At 41.8% G+C, this 19,349-nt stretch overlaps 1 protein-coding gene and 1 long non-coding RNA gene across 4 annotated transcripts in view; one reads left to right on the top strand and one right to left on the bottom strand.

Moving 5' to 3' along the window:
• The window catches only part of LOC311035013, a 115,264-nt gene that overhangs the window by 9,549 nt on the left and 86,366 nt on the right, over positions 1–19,349 (top strand). The window lies entirely within an intron of this gene.
• kiaa0232 (KIAA0232) lies at positions 2,954–16,049 on the bottom strand. Of its 3 annotated transcripts, none has more exons than XM_084042213.1 (8): positions 15,924–16,049; positions 12,408–12,997; positions 12,015–12,155; positions 8,951–9,020; positions 8,740–8,824; positions 5,272–8,611; positions 4,986–5,091; positions 2,954–4,732 (listed from the first exon to the last, which is right to left on the bottom strand). In XM_084042213.1, the coding sequence occupies exons 2-8, from the start codon at positions 12,642–12,644 to the stop codon at positions 4,716–4,718; spliced, it is 3,996 nt and encodes a 1,331-aa protein (XP_083898339.1). In that variant the 5' UTR covers positions 12,645–12,997; positions 15,924–16,049; the 3' UTR covers positions 2,954–4,715. The 3 variants fall into 3 exon arrangements, with proteins under 3 accessions (XP_083898339.1, XP_083898340.1, XP_083898341.1); XM_084042214.1 differs by having other exon boundaries at positions 15,928–16,007; XM_084042215.1 differs by lacking the exon at positions 15,924–16,049 and adding an exon at positions 14,224–15,278.

Below are 19,349 nucleotides of genomic sequence, written 5' to 3'. Positions count from 1 at the left end.
CACAACAACAATTCAATAGAACTGTATTATTCTGCAGGATAGGTGGGCACTTTGTCCAAAATGTTTTTGTTTTTGTTTTGTTTTGTAATGGTCTTAAGTATACATGATGTGAACATGCACGGTACATCATTATCAGACTTAATTTTATCCTTCAACTTCTCTTTATGCCCCAAAATGACTGGATATATATATAGGCCTACTACGTTGCGTAGAATTTGTGGCAATTGTAGAAATATTATACCTGTCGAATAGTATCGAATGTTTAAGCATGTTCTAATCATGTATAGCCTACTTTACTTTAAAAACATTGTTCTAATAGTGCATTTTGTTGCCCAGATGAGGTGCCCAGATGTCCCTAGTGCCCACCTATCCTGTTAAACTAAGGCAATTCGGGAATAAGTAAACCTATATAGGCAGGAAACAGACATACACATACAGGAAAGTACAAGCAAGAGAGAGCTGTTTCAGCAAGGGTCAAAATAAATAAATATAAATAGAAAATAAACATTAGGAAGTAGTCAATGTGGCAGTCTGGCAGATGTTGATTATATTTTAGTTATTACATGTAAAATTACGTTTTACATGTAGGCCTACTCCGTTTGTTTCAGAGCAGGGTAGTTGATTTAGGCATCACCATCATGCCCCCTAGTGTCAACCGTGAGACTATGGCGAGTGGAGACTAATGTATCAATGTAGTGAATGCCACCACATAACTTCGACAATTTATTAACCAAATCTATCAAAATGCACAAATGTGGCTCTTTCGTCATGCTAATTCCCAGGAAGTCTAAGTGTATAAGGGACATGCATGGTTTCTGTAGTATACCTTTAAAGATGATGTAAGTGATTTTTATTTCTTTCTTTCTACATTCTTATAGCAATCATTGTTAGTTTGTCCAGTAAAAGGGGTCTCCTCGTCTCTCCAGCTCTTTAGTAAACATAAAATACATTTCCAGGTTGGGATAACAATTTCATCCAATAAGGAGAGAGAACTCATACAGGATACAGGATGAACAAGTGAAATTGGAAGTGATTAAACAAACGAATGAGCAGACAGAATTGGAACACTATAAAATTGAGGCTGAGAAATGAAATTGTGTCCCACCTGAAAATGTATTTTCTGTTCACTCAAAGAGCTGGAGACGGGGAGACCCGTGTACTAAAAACAAACACTTTTTACTATAACGTTTATAGCAATGATTATCCGAATAAAGCTTTAACTTTTTATAACAAAAGATTCGTATCATTTACAGCACCTTTAATCTTACTTGTCGAGAACATAATGCATAGGAATTAGGAAGAGTAACGGATACTGTTTTCCTTATCCATGTGCATAATTTTCTTCTTGCTCACTATATTCATTCATATTTGTTACTCCTTTTTCTGTATCTGTCCTGCGTTTCATAGCTTCTGTACTGCAATGACAACTGAATTTCCCCTGTGGGATCAATAAAGGTGTATATCTATCTACAAACATGCGAATTCATGCAGAAAAAAAGAGGCAGGTATTTGGTTTATTCCTTTATTAGATGTTAAACTCCACAATGAAACAAAATAATTTACTCAGGGTGTACATGAAGTCAGAACACAACCACTTGGGACACAGGGTTTAGATGGGACATGTGGGGGGGGGGGGGGGGGGGGTTGAAAGGGGTGACTTCTAATGGAGAGACGAGGAAAGTCAGGTTTGTCAGTGCTGGAGAATGTACTTTCAGACCACAGTGCTCAGAACTCAATGTTGTTAGGCCCCGCCGATGCTGAATGCATTCTCATCACGCGTTTTTAAAACACAGCCTAACAATGGAAGAATATTATGGAGAAAGGTGTTATGCATTCCTTTCCACTAGGTGTTGGTAAATGTTGTGACTTTGCTTCTTGCGCACTTTCACTGACACAAAGATGCGCGCACACTCCCACATACATACTCAGTCACAAATTCTTTCAATTGCTGCTTTAAATTTACGCATCCTTTTTGTTTAAATAAATCCTTTTTTTTTGTATTTAACATAAGGAGATGGAGTGTGATGTTTGCATGCTGCTTTTTAAGAGTTTCTTTCTTCCTCTCTCTTGCTTTCCCTGATTAAAAAATAATCTACATGCAAAAAATGTAATGAGTTTACTCTTGAATATTTTACATGCGCCAAGGTATTGCATAGGACTGAGGGCCCCAAAAATCCCCTTCACATTGTTTATGCAATCTCCGATGGCTTAGTTTGCTCTAAAACTACCTCTAAATTAATCGCTTTACTCTGTGGTTAGCTCAAAAGTAATGAACTGTCCATAACTTCAGCTCTACGATCAAATATTTTGCACTAATGCTTGAATGCACTGTCACAGATTTGAGAGTAGCTCAAGTTGTAGTTGTATTAAAGTGTTCCTGAGTATCTGACATAAAACAAGCCTGAAGTCAGAGTTGTCTTTCATTCATGTTTTAGTTTTACACAGCAGTTGACCAAAGAAAACTAAAAAAAGAAAAACACTTAGCTATGGGGCAGACATGAGGTCCTTTATAAGTTAAACTGGACTCCATCCATTTGCACATTACAGCCAAGATCTTCTAATGGGGAAGCATTTTGAATGCCATGCTAACAAACCATGACCTGCGACAGTGCATTGCAGCAAGTCTGCATACATTGTTGACAATTTGTTCTGCTCAATGAACACATTACAAATGGTGGCATGGTTAACTTTTGTGTTCAATCTGTGCTTCAATTTCAAGGTATGAGGCAAAACATTACCCTGCTGTCGCCCTCATAACCTGTTAAAATAATTAAAGTAGTAAAAGGGGGATAAGCTGGAACGATAATACACAGCAGGGATTACAAGATGTGCACAAAGAAATGCACAATGCCTTTATCTGCAGATATTTAACTAAATAATGTAATTACTGATGCACAGGGCACAAAATAAACTATTAATTCAGACACTTCAAGGGATGTTTGAGGGAACGTACTTCTTTTTTTCGGGTGCATCACTAATATAGCAGGGCACAAATGCATTTTGTAAATGTACATTTTGTATACATTCACTCTTAGAGAAACTGTACGTTCTAGCACACCCATTTTGAACCAGTGTCTTTCCGAGTTCAATGCAGATACACACACGCACACACACAGTGAGACATTACTGGATATTTCAACTGGTTACATTGTAAACAAAACAAAAAAGAACACACCTCACCTCAAAAAGAAAAGAAAATAAATGAAATGAAAAAAAAAAAACACATTTACCTTATTGTATTCGTCATGTTTTTGGTTTGAACTATTTTCATTCAATTTGTTACACATTTTAGTTGCATCTTCATTGACAAGAGAAATACATTTTAAACAAATTATTTTGTCCTTTCACCCACAGACTGTTGAAAATAAACTGCTTAGAAGAATTTGGAGAAACATTAAATTCAAATATCTGCAAGTATTTATTTTTCAGCTATGTGACAGGTCTCCCAACTAAGAAGTTAAGTTATTTTGAAATAAAAACCAAGCCACATTAAGCAAGAACTGTGATAGGCCAACCTTTTCTTTTCACAATTTCTCAAAAATAAATATCAATGGATCTCGACTGTTGGGCTACAAATAAAACTAGGCTATTAGGATCTACTCATCACAGCCATAATATGTAACTGCAACTTCAAAAAGGTTTAAACATATTCATAGCACCAATTGTTTGTATCATGGAAATAACAAAAACTTCCAATCAATTGTGCCATTCATGTCAATGCGGAAATGGCTATAATTGTCTTACGTGATGGGCCTTTATCCCTAAAATGCAAACTTTTTTCTCCTTTTTTCCATTATTTTATAGCATTGCATTTTAAGTAGATTTGTTATTAGTATTTTATGCCAACAAAACTCCTTATGATTTCCTTTTTTTATTTTACCTTTTTTCTTTTTTTTTGCCTCACAACCCATACTATGTCTACAATTAGGTTTTGAAAGACTATCACCATTCAAAATCTGACTCATTAAGAATAACTTTTCACACTTGTGGGGAATCCATTTTTTTTCTCCTTTTCGTTTAAAGAAAGCTGCACGCATTCTCGACTACACATTCAGAAAGGCATCCAGGCTATTTAAATTAACTCAAATACCCCACATCCGTATGCTGATTTTCTGAACTGCAGATGAGAAATGGAGGATGCAATAGCAGTCATTTCACACATTATGAACAGAGCAGCTGCATCACAGTTAGGTCACAGAAATGGCTGCAGCTTAAACTAGAAAAAGAGGAGTGAGAATAGTTAAGACAAACACACATGCACAACCATTCGGACACCACCAACTACAGTATCCCTAGTTCAAAAGCGGGGGAGAAAGAAAAAAAAAGTGGCAAGAAAACTGACAAGGGAAAACAGATCATCCCTAATAATAAACTGTGAGTCTTGAACAAAGATCAATGTATGGAAGAATTAACTGAAACAAATCTAAAATGCATGTTCTCGCATGGCATCACGCAAAAAAACATGGAGAACATGAGTTTTTCTATTTTTTGCTCACTTATTTGTTGATCTGATTGTTGATTACACAATGTTTTAAGTTAGTAAATGAAACTCAGCAGGGTTAGGGTGGGTTGTGGAGGGGTGCTCCTCGGAACAGTAGCCTACGGTAGGTGTTCTCGCTCTGAGGTACCCCTGAATCTTTGCTGGTAGAGGTCCAGTCACAAAAGGAGAGGCACTTTCCTCTCAATGACAGGCTTCCACTGCAAAACTGGAGTATTCAAATGTTGCTTCTCCCTGTACAGTAATACAAGAAGAAGTTACATGTAAGATTATTTTAACCAAAAACGGATTTCTGTCCTTTCCCACAGGATGTTTCTGATGCAGACTGATAGAAAGTATCCAACCGTATGGACATTTTGGTAGCATAAGGAAGCTCAGGGAAGAGAAATGCACTGCAATGCAGTTATACCACATTTGTAAATGTGTTAATACAGTAAACCTAATCCTCAATGGGAATGCCTTTGCACTAATTTAATGTCATCTTTACCTGTACACTGAGATCCAGGGAAAAGGGGGGAACACAGTGTGTTCTGCCACCAGGACTCATCTTGCTGGTCGCTAGTTCCTCCCTGTCCACTTAAATTCAGAGGGAACTGGGAAAATGGAGGGGTGGGGAGAAAACGTCATGTGATTATTTACAATGACTCTCAGGAGATGTATTGAAAAATGCAGAATTAAAATAATTTTACAGCCAAATGATACCAAATGGCGGCGTTGCAATTTCATCAACAGTCTCACACACATTAAAACCATAATTGTTTATAAATTCGTACCTCCGCAACATCTGCAAGCAAGTCACAGGCAATCCCAATCGGACCCGATGGGGCACATAAACAGGTCTCCTTTTCTCCTGGCGATTCCTCCTTTTGAATCTTGCTGACCGGGACGTCCATCCGTCCACCTGCGGTTGATGCAGCTGCGGCCATTTCGCAGTCTAAGCATATCTCTTGCTCAGCTATTGGAAGGAGGGTACTGGAGCCCTCCTGTGAATCCAGAGAGGTCTGGGCACTCTTCTCCATGCCAGACTTCTTTAATCTGGGTAAGAATTTACCAGATTCCAGTTCTGACTTGCCGTAATAAGGGCCCTCGCATTCTGCATCCTCCTCCAGAGGTTTGAGGTCTGCCTGAGGATCATCAAAGACGTCCACCGGCGCCAGGACGGGAAGACGCACCTCCTCTTTTTCAGACTCGGCCTCAGAGTCACTCCCCCCACCAGGAGACAACTCCGAGGCCGATATTGGTCGGAAATGAGTCCTGGGGGAAATGCGGATGGCCCTATACTGAGTCCGATTGATGCCATACAGTCGTGGGTGGAAGGCTTCGTTCTCAGAGTCGGAGCACAGTATCGATTTGGGCTTGAACCCTGGGCTGAATGAAGCCATGTCCTCAGGCTCAAAAGAACACTCAACATGGAGGACTTGAGAGAAGGGATTGTTTAGGCTGAAGGATGAGAACGGGTAGTCTAAACCTCGCTCATCGCTGTGGAAGCCCCCAAGTAAATCTTCATGGAAGATGAAAGAAAATCCCTTATTCAATGCGTCCGCACCTCCTTTAATTGCCTGGTCACTTTGCCCAAAGGAGACAAGGGGCCTCCACAGGGGCCTATGTCCAGGGGCGAAGCAGCTGCCGGCGTTCATGAACACGTCTGTGCCAGTGATGGTGACCATGTCCGTGCCGGCAGCAGATGCGGCTGCAGCGGCACACTGAAGCAGGCTGCCTTGCGTTTCACTAGGTGGCACGACAGCCCAGTTCTTATCGCCACTTAGCGTCTTCAACTCTCCATACACCCCTCCCAGGATAAATGACGTGCTGTCTTTGTCAGTGTTCATGTCCCAGGGCTTGGACGGAGTCATGTAATCACCAGCGCCGTCTACCTTGGAGAGCTTGTTTTTGGCTAGGCCCTGCTCTTCCTTCTTGCTCTCCCACAGGTGATACTCAGACCGCTGCACAGCCTTTGTCTGGGGACCCGGGGCTGGAGCTCCTTTTGCATGCACCTCAAGACAGCCGCAATGGTAGCTGCTCGCCTCCTCGGAGAACAGTCCCTCACTTGGCTTTTCTGCGCCTTGCTGTGACATTTCAGAATTGCCATCTCCAATCGCAGTCCAAATATCCTTTATTATCCCTGAGCTGTATTCATCACTCTGTTGGTTTGTATTGTCTGAAAACATGCCAGTGTCATACTGTTTGCTTTCATCCTGTTCCAAAGCTATGCCACAAATAGACTCCAATTTAGATTTCTTAGTTAAGGTCTGAACTTTGACCTCCTCACACTGACTGCCAGTGTCTTCCTGCAAAAACTCCAGGATTTCATCCTCTAGGTAAGTACCAGAGAGCGGCGGGATTATACAATTTATCTCTTCATTGCCAATTTGAGCAGGATCCTCCATTTGAGCATTTCCTTGCTCATTGTCTGACCGCGTCTCCTCCGAATGTGACCATGGACTACAAGTTCGCGTCGAAAGGTTTGAACAGTGTTCAGTTTCGTCAAAGGCACTATTTTTGGTCCATATCAGCAAACGAGACTGCTTGTTTGAATGTGGATCAAGACAGCTACTTGAATCGGTGTTGTTTTCTTGACCAACTGTGAGTGAGTCGCGGGGGAAAGGAAGAGTGGGGCTTTCATACTGCAGCTCGAAAAGGGAGAAGCAGGACGAGCTCAGACCAGGTGGTTCACTGGCCGCTTCAGGGAGATGTGCCTCCTCCAGGTTTCCGGATAACTTGCTCAGGGTGAACGAAACACTGTCTAGCAGGGGGGAGAGCCGAATGGGAGAATCTCCTACAAAGCTTTCTCCATCTATGTCTTCAGAGCTAGAGGGTGAATAACATCCCCAGACTTGAGCCATGTTTTCAAGATCCTGCATTAAGAATCCATCAGATCCTGAAACGTCCTGCGAGTCTGCCCTTATTGCACTTTCCCCTTGCAGCTCAAGGCCATCTAACACTAAACAACATTCTGCCTCAAGGTCTGTTTGCTCTTTGCTTTTCTGTCGAATCATGCTCAAGATTCGACTCTCTTGTATCGAGTCTGAGGCACTAGTATCCAATATGGATTGATAAATGTCAACTTCATAGAAGTGAGTGAATTCAGACAGATGCTCATCATCTAAATCTTTACTATCCTCTGGCTGAGGGCAGCTTGAGGTCCCAGTGAGTTCAGCAGCTTCTTCCTCTGCGTCGACCAGCCCTTCCACAAAGTGCCCGTCCACAAATGAGCCTGCTGCTAGGTACGTCCTCTGGTAGTTCTCGTTGGCAATGCAAATTCCCTGGATTCTCTCTGGAAGCCTTTCCATGTCTGTAGACAAGGTGAAGTCATCTGGAGAGTCCGCCTTGCTTCGATACGTTGTCTCCAGCTTACTTCTTCTGCTACTGAAGGGTACAAAATACTCTGTGATGGGCTCGGTGTACCACAGGGGCTCCTCCATGTACTCATTTTTGGCCTCAACTCCGGGCTCTTTTACTTCCCCCCAGCCTGGATCTTTACGAATCTCCTTCAGCGGCCTCTTCCCCTTCTTATAAAGCTGTGAATGTTTGGCAGGTCCGCCAGTGGTACTGCTGCTGCTGCCTCCTGTGTTCCTTCGCTCGTCTCTGTCAATGACCTTCAGAGCTAGCTTTACTTGCCCGCTGTTGCGCACTCTCTTGCCCTTTACTGCCTCCCTGGACTTGTGCCTGATTCTAACTGCCTTGCTGCTGGATGATTTGGAGTCGCCTTGGTTCCCACTTGAGCTCGAGCCTGCCTCACTAGAGCCCGACGACCAGGAGCGGGGCCGATACTTGCCCTCAGACCTGTGTCTCGTCTGTCTCTTGGAGTAGACGGTAGATCTGTCCTCCGCTGTCGAGGCGCCATGGTATCGGTTCTCCTTCTCCTTCTTACTACGTCGTTGCTGGGCCCTCTCGTTGCTTGCGGCGGCGTTGCCGCTTGCCTCGAGGTTTCTCTCCTTCACAGCCTCACCATCGCTGTTGCAATCTTTTGGGGAGGAGGTGTCTGTGCTGGTCTGTGGGGCGGCAGAGGAGGAGGAACTGGAGTATGCGCAGGCTTTAGCCTTGTTCCACACCGTCATGATCTCTTGGAGACAAACAGGTTTCTCGGACAAAGGAGGAAAGGCTTCATAGTACCTAAAGCCACAAAGAGAGAAGCGTGGATGAAATGCAGTGGTATTGATAACAGTACATGAGCAAGCTTTATTACCACATATTTCACAAACATTAAATTTTGGTTACACAATAGCCATGATGCAGCTTACATTTCAACCTGGTCCTTTGATGAGGGGGACTCCGCTCGCTCTGGAGACTGAGAGCCATCAGATTTCTTCCTGATCTGTTTTTCCTCTGCAGAGACATTGTAGAGCAACAACATTACATATAAGGCAGGGTACTATGTCATGTTTCTTCTCTCACAAGTTAGAAGTCAAACGTTTAGCACTAAATATGGCAATAAACAGGATCAAATCAAACCTTTCTGTTTGTTTTGGAGGTCCTTGAGTTTGGAGCATAGCTCCTCCACCAGGCTCTCAATTCCAGAGTTCTGTATAGAAAAAGGAGCACATCTATTAACAATGTCCATCTTGTACCATTTGCTAACCGTTAAGATGTCTACTCCTAAGTACTTTCAGATAGCTTTAACAGCACTGCATGACCATAAACTTCCCCAATACCTGTAATAGAATGAACCATTAGTTAACAATGTCCATCCTGTACCATTTGTTAAACCGTTAAAATGCCTCCTCATAAAAGTACGTTCAGATAGCTTTTAACCCATTAAAACAAGGAAAGCATCTGTGGTCATTTTAGATGTTTGCGTTGGCTATGAAAAAAATAGCAGATATACAAGCTCACAGCGATTCACTTTGTGCCGCGCTGCGAGATTGTACATCTGCTATTTTTTAACATTTTTGAAAAATCTTGAAAATGTGAGTACTACTTATTTAGAAGGCATTTTTTAGAATCGGCCCCAGGTGTTAATGGGTTAAACACAGCATGACTTGACACTTCCAATACCTGTAGAATTAACCATTAGTTTTCTTAAGTTTGTGTATAGACTCTACACACACAACTTCAACTGCCCTGCGTCAAAGTAAATATGCACCGTCAAAGGTATGAGTGGATGTTTCAAACATCGATCCCATCGTAACAGATTGAAAGGAATGGCGAGACAGAAATCAAACCAGCTGACTTCAGAGAGCTTAGACACGCTCTACCATGACCGTGTGTTAAATTTAGCTATGGGAGAGACATGCCATCAAAGAAAAAAAAAGAAAAAATATTTAGAGTATCACCATGAAATTTAAACATGTAATACTTACTACAATGTCTTATATATATCCCACTGCTTTCTTTAAAGTTTGTTATGTATTGTATAAAAAGAAGAACACATGATCCGTTTTTATGTAAACAACTAGGGTCACAAAGAAGTAAGGCAGCCATGTCCAAATGCTTCCTCAGACTATGTAGGCACTGCCAAAGCCAACATGCTCGTGGGATAGCCATCAACAACATAGCGTCATAGCCCATGTCCTCAAGTACCAGCTCGGCCAGAATCCTTAACTAAACACGTGCCGTTCTCCCTGCCGGAAAGTATGATTTCTTACCATGCCGCTCAGTGAAAAGCAAAGCAAAGTTTTCTCCCATGCCCTGCGTTTCCTCTTGCATCGTTGTGCTAATGCCGGTCAGCTGACAGGCCGAGCGGCTCTGCTGCTCACTGCTGCAATCCCGTGCAGGGTGTGCTGGTTAAAAAATAGACCGCAGCGTCCAGTCCCCCGAGAGGGGCGCACACTCCTTACTCCTCCTCCAACAGACCCTTCCCCCCCTACACAGTACACCCTCCGGCTCCAGTACGGACTGCCTACCATACTACTGACACACTCACTAGAATGGCAGCAAATCTCTTCTTTTTCTACACAGAAGGGTACGATACAATGCAAGTTTCTAGTGCTTATTGCTTTCATGCAAAAGACTACCAGGTCATACCACATTACACTGAAAATAATTAGTTAATGATCACATACAACTTTATTCAGCTGACCTTTTTGTAACCTTGCCAGTGATAACTAATTAATTAATGTCTTGACAATCTAGCACAGTAACACCCAAATGAGGTGACCCGTGTAATGAGGTCATATGAAAACCCTGCAAACATTACGATGGTCTTCCCTAGTTCAACCACTTACCCTCTCAAATAGGCTCAGCTTTAGGCAGACTATACATCATGAATGCAATTACCATCTGCAATCATACTATCTGCATGGATGCACATCGATAAGCAACAATTCATACATACAGTAGCATGGTTCTGACAAACAATTAAGACAAATTACACATGAATCCTTTCTGCATACTTAATGCAATTCAGAAAAGGTTTGATGCAAGATGTGGAAGATAACTTGCCCAAGCTTCAACGAACAGGCCGCCTCAAATTCAATTGAGGTAATGTAAGTAAATGAAAGGACAACACACCACAAAATCAGAATATAGAAAGTATTGATCTCCCTAAATACACACACAGATATGTAAAGTGTAGCCAACTGCCGTCTTCACATTTAGACAATGCGCAGCAAACTACGCACTTGACAGAGCATACTTAAACTTCCAAACTTTAGGGCACAAATAGCTGAAGTGATCTCAACGTTCTATTCCAGACAGTCAGGTTTGTGTTGTGTATCACCCACATGCTCCAGCCTCTCCTTCCTGTCTGTCCACATTTCCAATGTAAATAAATCCCAAAACTACCTAAAGAACTGATTTTGTGCTGGGACAGATGATGGCGGGCCAGCAACCAAACAAATGAGAAAAAGAGCTGTAAATAATATACACTAGAACATGGGTTCATGGCATGTTTGTGCTTCTGTATTTTGCATTTTTGTTTTCTTTCTACTGATATATTTTGTGTCAATGTTTGGCCTTGCTTTTCTTTCTTTTATGTTCTGTTCCGATGTTGTATTTCGTGTTGTCTTTGTAGTCAACATGACTGCATCACTGTGGTGTCCACATTAATAAATACAGTATATTTAAAAAACTGCCTAAAGATAAATATTTAAAAAAATAAAAAAGGAAAAATACCCAATTTTGCATCATGGCAGCTGTTAACCAGAAGTTGACTAGCATGGCTGAGGATATTTAATTTACAATAAAACAACAGTCTGTGTTTTATTTCTAGCATGTGTAGTGCTCAATCATTGCTAGTTTGATGCTGCAAGATCAATTTAGTTTAGCAGGACAGCTTCTTAGCAAAAGTATATTTAGCTTTAAATTTAATATTATCTATATTTAAGAAGACGCATAATGAAATATACTATAACTATTTGCATCCTTTTGGCATAGTTACATCCCTAAACTGAGTGGAAATATGGCGTATGGACCATGTGAGTGTTTTTTTTGTCTGTGGTTGCCTAGAAACCACTCCGTCATTTCATGACTGTGCACCATCTTGCCATTGTATCTTTATACCCTGTGGGTTTTTTTCCAACCCCATGTGAATATAGCACATTAATGGGGTTCAACACTAGGGCAGAGCCATACTCACTTCATCAGATGCAGAACGCAGGCATTGCACAGCAGCTTGCTTCTTCATTTCCTCCAGGCTCAGGTCCGTCCCTCCTCTCTTCTTACTCTTGCCCCATTTCTTCCCAGTTCCCTTCTCCCAACCCAAGAAGATGTCATTTTCCTGCCAAATACAAAGCAACAACAATCACACATCAAGAATGAGATACTACAACAATATACACAATTTCAGCTTTATAAACAAAAAAGCATAATTACTATTGCCATAAATTGGGAAAGAGAAAATAACAAAAGTGAATAGGGCGAAGCAAGAAGAGAAGACGCAAGATTTCCTGAATATTAACACAAGCATACAGCAACACACAGATGACAATCGAATTCAAGGGAATGTGTCCTAGTGACTGCTGGGACCCACCTGGTCCTGCAGGTCATAGTCATAACTGTCATGCAGGAGAAGGCTAAGGACATAGCGGGTGTAGATCATGGCATCAATCCCGCATTTTTCAAGCTCCTGGCCCAGCCAGCTTTGCACTGGGCCCAGGGACTGAAGCAAGGACATCTCTGAGGTAGGCAGGGGGCCCACGGGAAGGTTGGGGTGAGACAGGTTTTCAGGAGGAGCGGGACCGTCTGAATCGGCGCTCACTGGGCGCATGGGACCTCAGGTGTTGGCCATTTTCAGGCGGAGCAACATCATGACAGGTTGTTGATGTAGGGTGGCTGGTGGGGATGGGTGTGGAGAAGACAGGCAGAGCCTATCTGGATGATGGGGGTCACTCCAGCAGGACGCCCTGATGGGGCTCTACATGGGGAGGCATGTGGGATGCTCCGTTTCCTTTCCGCTTTTTTTTTTTATTGCTTTGAGCAACAAAAAAAAAGGTAACTTCACTCGTCAGGCATGGTTTAGGCTGGTGAAAGCCATCTAGCTCTTGTGCAAAACACAAGTTGTGTTTGCGTCTCAGTTAGAGGGGTCCATTTTGGGGGTACAGCTTACTTCTCCGGCACAACCTGAAAAAGAGGAAGCAGACTTGCGTCACTTTATGTGAAACATTTTCGATTTCAGAAAACAGTATCCCACAGCACCAAAATACAGTCAAAGACCAAGTCCAAAAATGCCACAGAGGACCAAACATAACGGCAAGAAAATAGGATAACCAAGGTATTCCAACCAAGTCACCAGTTTCAGCAACGAAAATCATATTATGCTTTACTGTTGTATTATTTTGTAAATTGTCACTGCTGGGTGACGACTGCTGATCTAGGTTCTCCGGTCCTACTATGGCTGTCTAACAAGGTATGTGCCTTCTGCCTCGTCCCCAATTAGTTTTTGATGGCAGTTGATAGTGCTCCACTATCAGACATGGGCAAACTAGTGGGCTCGTAGCAGGCCATAAGCTGTTTCTAATGAAGTTAGTAGCCATAGTGGCATGGACAGTTACCGTAATCCCCTGGCGTCTGTCATTTTGTTTTAAAATGCATATTTTTGTCATCGGTAACATGACTTGGAAGTTAGTAACTAGGATATTACCATTCATGATTTGTCAAAATACCAGTCTACTAGAGGGTTAAGTCACTAATTTAACTCAAAATACTTGAGATGTGTGTGAAAGTATATTGAGGCACAGGTGCTGAGAAAACAGGTATTTCCAACAAGGACCTGTAATGATGTTAATTCTAGCTGCTTTTTAAAAGTTGTCATTGTACTTCATACAGAGTGACAATAAACAGATATACAACTTTACATTAAAAATACAAAGTCAACGGCAGCAATTTTCAGTTTATATATATATATATATATATATATATATATATATATATATATATATATATATATATATATATTAAAGTCCAATTGTGACAACTATGTAGGCCTGTCACAAGTATTACATAATTGCAATTACTTGAGATAATCGTCATCTTTTCTATGTTGAAAAATTTCAAACATTTCCAAAAATAGTGGAAATAGCAGATCTACAAGCTCACAACGCGTCACGATGAGACACGTTGTGAGGTTGTAGATTGGCTATTTTCACTATTAATGTGTTCTGAAAAGTATGAAGTTATTAGTTAAATAAAAGGTATTAAAGATGTCAGTCATTTATTTGTATATTTCGTTTATTTGTCATATCTGCCTGTGCAACTTCAAGACTAAAAGCCAAACAGAAATGGAATTCTCATTCATACGTTCCGGTGTTTAACGACAAAAACACAACTAAATCGTTAATTGCAATTACCTGTGTGACAATTAATCAAGTGAAATTTCATAATCGATTCGTGACAGCCCAACAACTATGTACTGTAGGCAGTCCAGTAAGACACTGGCTGTCAAAGGCATCTGTATTTCATACTAGTGCCTGTAGTGGATTAGGCATGGGGACCAACGTGAGGAGCAAATGGAGGCTGCACCCATCTCATTGGCTGACGCTTGTGTCACTCAGAGGTGGCATTTTACGAGCTACCAGTTACAGGCGTCAAAAGGGCACAGTAAGGCGCTTTACCGTCGCTCATGACCATATCAGTTCAACTGTCAAACCGATCACGCACGCACGCACAAAATTGTGCCAATTTTGTAAGACAGTGCACCACACCTGAAAGGTTTGGTTTGTCAATAAATGCCAAACATGGCTGACGACAGGCTATAACCTACAACCCCAGCTTGTTCTGATGGGACACAACAAGCACCCGGCTCTGAAGTATTACAAGTTCGACCAAAAACTGTGGTTATAACAAATAGCCATATATGTCTTATCAAGAAAAGAGACAGCTTAATGCATGCATTCACCCTCAGCTACTACTACCTAGCATGGCATTTACGATAAATATGTCAATGCAATGAAAGCTATCAAACGCGAGGCTTTTGGGGACCAGAGAGAACAGTATTCGGGACACTTAGCTGACATGAATTGACGTTAAAATGAGCAAAACGAGAAGAAAGCACATGATCCATAACAACAACAACGCCATAAAACCAACTCCAGTCGGCTAGCAGCGGCGGGTCGGCAAGGTTAGCTCAACCACCGACCTTTAGCTTAACGAGCTAACCGCAGAGAGAACGGGCTCATTTACAACAGTGTCATTGAACCCAATGTAAACGAGCTTTAATTCATTAATCAAATAAGACTGGGAAAAACAACAACATTCGGGTGTTTTAATACAATGCAATTGAACAAATAAAATGACCGTGACAACGATGTCAACCATAACACCGTTGGGCTTGCAGGTTGAAACGCATTACTACAAACACGGGACGCTTCTTCTTCCCCGTTCGGTTAAACGACGGGGCTAGCGTTATTAGCATTAGCATGCTAGCACAAAAAAAAAGCCTCGATCGGTGCGTCGTCGTCGTACGACGGTGTCGCGCGGCCAAAAATCAGCCCGATCTGCAAGCTCGCGCGCGTCGCGTCCGCGGCGAGTTGAGCGCTTGGAGATCTATGCTTTCCCTCTCCCCCCACCACCGCGCGACACCACAGTACGAGGGAGTGTATACACATAAGCATTAAGCACAGCCCCAGATAGCATCGAGCGGCTCGGCTCGCTCACTCGAACCGACAACAACACGCAAACTCTCGTTCTAACCGCTTGTTTCCTTGACAAGACAGTGAAGAGACAACTTCAAACAGATAAAACATGCACTTGGCATTTTTGTTTTTTGCATTACAAGCTATAATTCTTGCCGGTTGTTGTGACGGTTAAACGGAGGAGGAGGAGGAAGGGGGAGCGGCTGGCTGGCTGGCTACTGCTGCCCCGGACCAGACCAGCAGCAAAGCGACTGTAAACCGACCGCTCGTCCGAACGCTTTCCCTTCAAAAAATGTGCGCCATTACCGTCCCGACTAACGTAAACACAAACGGCTTATAAACAAAAGCGCATTAAGTAGCAAACTACTACCAAACACGGTGTGCGTGTGTTTGTTTGTGTGTTGTGTTTCGTTTACCTGCCGTTAGTTGAAGTAATACCGAGGAGGAGAAGGGGGAGCGGTTACTTCTCTCCCGCTGCCGCCGCTGTTCCTTCTTCCGAAGAGCTCGAGCTCCGGAATCCGCCGCTGCTGCTCAGAGTTGCCAGGCTTTGCGAGAGAAACAAGCAACCAGGTCTAGGGAAACAAGCCCAAAAGAAGCACCTTTTAGCCCACATGAGCTCTTTAAACCTATATGCATTGGCTAATTGAAAATAGCCAATATATCTGCTATTTACAAAAACTCTTGCAATAAAATGTGGAATATTTGGAACACAAATGCTCCCTGGCACAAAATATTTTCATGAAAATATTTGAGAACAACTGGTTTCAAACATTTTTTGTTTGTAAGCAAGCCTGAATAAGCAACTACACTTTAGAAACAAGCTCCAAAAACCGCAACCCGCAACTACCATGATTTACAAGCAACTTTACAGAAAAAGAAGCCCAAAGTGGCTTATAATAAGTGGACATGGCAACACTAGCTGCTGCGCTGCGGTAACATCACGTATCTATCATGGACGCCGCGCGAGCGACGGCAATGGTGCTGTTGTGTATGGAGTACGACGGTGTCGCTTGGGCTCGAAACCGCAGATCTACAAGGTGCGCTTGACGCGTCGTTCGCTTGTGGGTCGATAATGTAGATCTGTTGAAAGGGTCCTTCATGGTGACTCCTGGCGATGGACACTCGCGAGATTGAGCTGTCCCGTTCAAAGGCATCGGGGGAAACTGGACGACATTCCGGCTCAAAATAAGAAAGCTCTCCAGTCCACTCATAGTTAAAATATTATATAATATTATATAAAATTATATAATGTCATAATATAATATATAATAATATATCGGTCTCACTTTGATTTGGTTTTATTCGCCACACACAACAAAATAAACGTTTAAAATATGGTAAATAGAAGCGGGGGGAAAAAAAATACATAATATCTACTTAGGATTTATTTATGTATTTGCTTACAGAGACATAAATATAGTTTACAACTCTGGTAAAAATGAATGCTGTCTGGGGAAAAGATCTGTCCTCCTGAAATCTCAATGCAGCAAGTATATATTAAAATGGTCAATAGTTTGAGTTTATAAAATATAGATGCAGAAAGATAGTTCCCTGAACTTTGGATTATGTAACAAACCATGACTAGGGTTCTTCCATAGAGTTATATGGGCTCTCCGATCCCCGCTCTACGGTCTGAGACACCGGCTTTCAGAGCCAACATGGCGTCTGGCTGACGTCAGTTTCATTCAGAAATATATCTACCACACTGTTGCCATGTCCGCTTATTGTAAGCGACTTTGGGCTTATTTTTCTGTAAAGTTGCTTGTAAATATTGGTGGTTGCGTTTTTTTTTGGGGGGGGCTTGTTTCTAAAGTGTAGTTGCTTATTTTGGCTTGTTTCTAAAGTGTAGTTGCTTATTTGGGCTTGCTGTCTAATGTTGTTTAAACCAGTGATTCTCAAACATTCTCAAGTGAAGAAGAACCCCTAAATGAATGTATTTGTCTGTGGAGCAGTGCGGACCCCCATCTGAAAATGTTTTATGCCAGGGACCCCCATACAAGATTTGTGTTGTTAAAATGTCAAATTGTTTTCAAGATTCTTTTGAAAATAGACAATTATGTTTGAAGGCTCGCTTTTTTTGGGCTTGTTTTCATAGACCTGGTTGCTTGTTTCTCTCGGGAAACTTGGCAACACTTCGTATCCAGGCAACAAGACAAACCTCCGACGTTCTACTGGCACTAGGTTTTATTCCTCCGCAAGGTATTGCATCAGACCAGAAGCCCAAATAGTACTTACTTATACTTTCATAATTTTGGTGTAGATATAATAAATAAATACGATCTGGGATTTAGTGATACAATGGCAACAAAATATAGTAAAATAATCATCCAACATTCATTACAAAATAAGCGAGAATATTATGATAGTTGTGGAAGAAAACGGTAATTTAAAAGTAGACTTCATTTTTTTTAAATGGAGTTATGACATTTAAAATATATATATATTTTAAAATGTCAATGTTTTAGAAGCATTTACTGAATATACCTCATTAATAATTCTACAGAAGAATATAATTCATATAGATGTAATGATTCATATAGATTTGGCACACATTCCTGAGATGGAAGGACTGTAATCTAATCTTGAGGAAGTATATCAATAATTTCTTCCTACTTAAGTCTTAGAGAGGTCACAATGATACAAAATGATATGTTTAATACTTGGCTCTGGCATTCCAGATTCAAATATTAGATAGAACAGAGGAGGATAACGTAGTTAGTAGTACATACCATTTGATTATAGGCTACTGTAGTCCATGTGGTGGGGATAATGCATCCATTCATACATACGTACACACACAAACACAAACAGGGTTTAACAAGTTTAACTGAAGAAGAACGCCCTGTTCTCTATTAAAATGTCCTTTCCACTGTATTGATTGTCTACAGAGCTAGTGGTTGGCCTATCAGCAGAAAGAGAAATATTCTAATCTTTTGGAGATGGGCTCTCTGTGTGGCTCTGTTGGGTGAACACAGGAGAAGGAAATGGCTTGCTCCAGCTTTCTGGCTTGAGGTTCATGGTGGGGTGGTTGGGTTCATCCATGATATTAACACGTCAAAGCAGCCAGGGTGTGAAACGTGTTACCACGTCAGTGTCCTTAGTTTGCATTGAGCACCTTCCCCCATTGTTAGTTTGAGCAGGTATGTCGTTGGGGTCAGGCAGGGTGGCACATTTGTGACAGCTGTCCTTCGACCCAACAGGGTTGAAACCTCTGGGAATAGGTCAAATTAACTCCTAATGTGCCCCCCCCCCAATGACTCCCTGATGAGTGGACAGAGGGGAGTGTGTGTGTGTGTGTGTGTGTGTGTGTGTGTGTGTGTGTGTGTGTGTGTGTGTGTGTGTGTGTGTGTGTGTGTGTGTGTGTGTGTGTGTGTGTGTGTGTGTGTGTGTGTGTGTGTGTGTGTGTGTGTGTGCGCGTGTGTGTGTGTGCGTGTGGCGAACATGGCAGTGGTATCCAACCTCATCAATGATTGTCTTGATATTAATGATCAGTCAATGATCAGTCAATCGATGGTGTTTCTGCTTGGATCGATGGATCTATCATAGTATAGTTACTATTTATATGTATCACGATGAAAAATAATTTTATAAAGGTTGAAAGTGAAGGTTTAAAGAGAAAATGCCATGACTTCATCTTACATCAATTGTTTCATATTAATGTTATATTATCCTTAAATCTTTTGTGTTTTGCCAATTATTTGGGGGCCAACTTGCAATATCCTCACACCCCACCAGTAGGCCCCGGCCCATAGGTTGGGAATCTCTGGCATATATTATGGTAGGATATAGGGAACTAGACAGCTACAGAGTTTGCTGTCCTCAGCATAGGTTCATGTGTCTTG

This window comes from Gymnoscopelus microlampas (genome assembly GCF_963454915.1).
Source record: "Gymnoscopelus microlampas genome assembly, chromosome: 19".
NCBI lineage: Eukaryota > Metazoa > Chordata > Actinopteri > Myctophiformes > Myctophidae > Gymnoscopelus > Gymnoscopelus microlampas.
The sequence above is the reverse complement of the archived record's forward strand: the minus strand, read 5'-3'. Positions and strand labels throughout refer to the sequence as shown.

What these genes read in the sequence shown, in the direction of transcription:
- kiaa0232 (XM_084042213.1), bottom strand. Translation starts at nt 12,644, where the DNA reads ATGCGCCCAGTGAGCGCCGATTCAGACGGTCCCGCTCCTCCTGAAAAC. An exon ending in ACTATGACCTGCAGGACCAG is followed by an intron (nt 12,156 to 12,407) that starts GTGGGTCCCAGC and finishes TGTATTTGGCAG; the next exon opens with GAAAATGACATCTTCTTGGG. An exon ending in TCAAAGGACCAGGTTGAAAT is followed by an intron (nt 8,612 to 8,739) that starts GTAAGCTGCATC and finishes TTGTGGCTTTAG; the next exon opens with GTACTATGAAGCCTTTCCTC.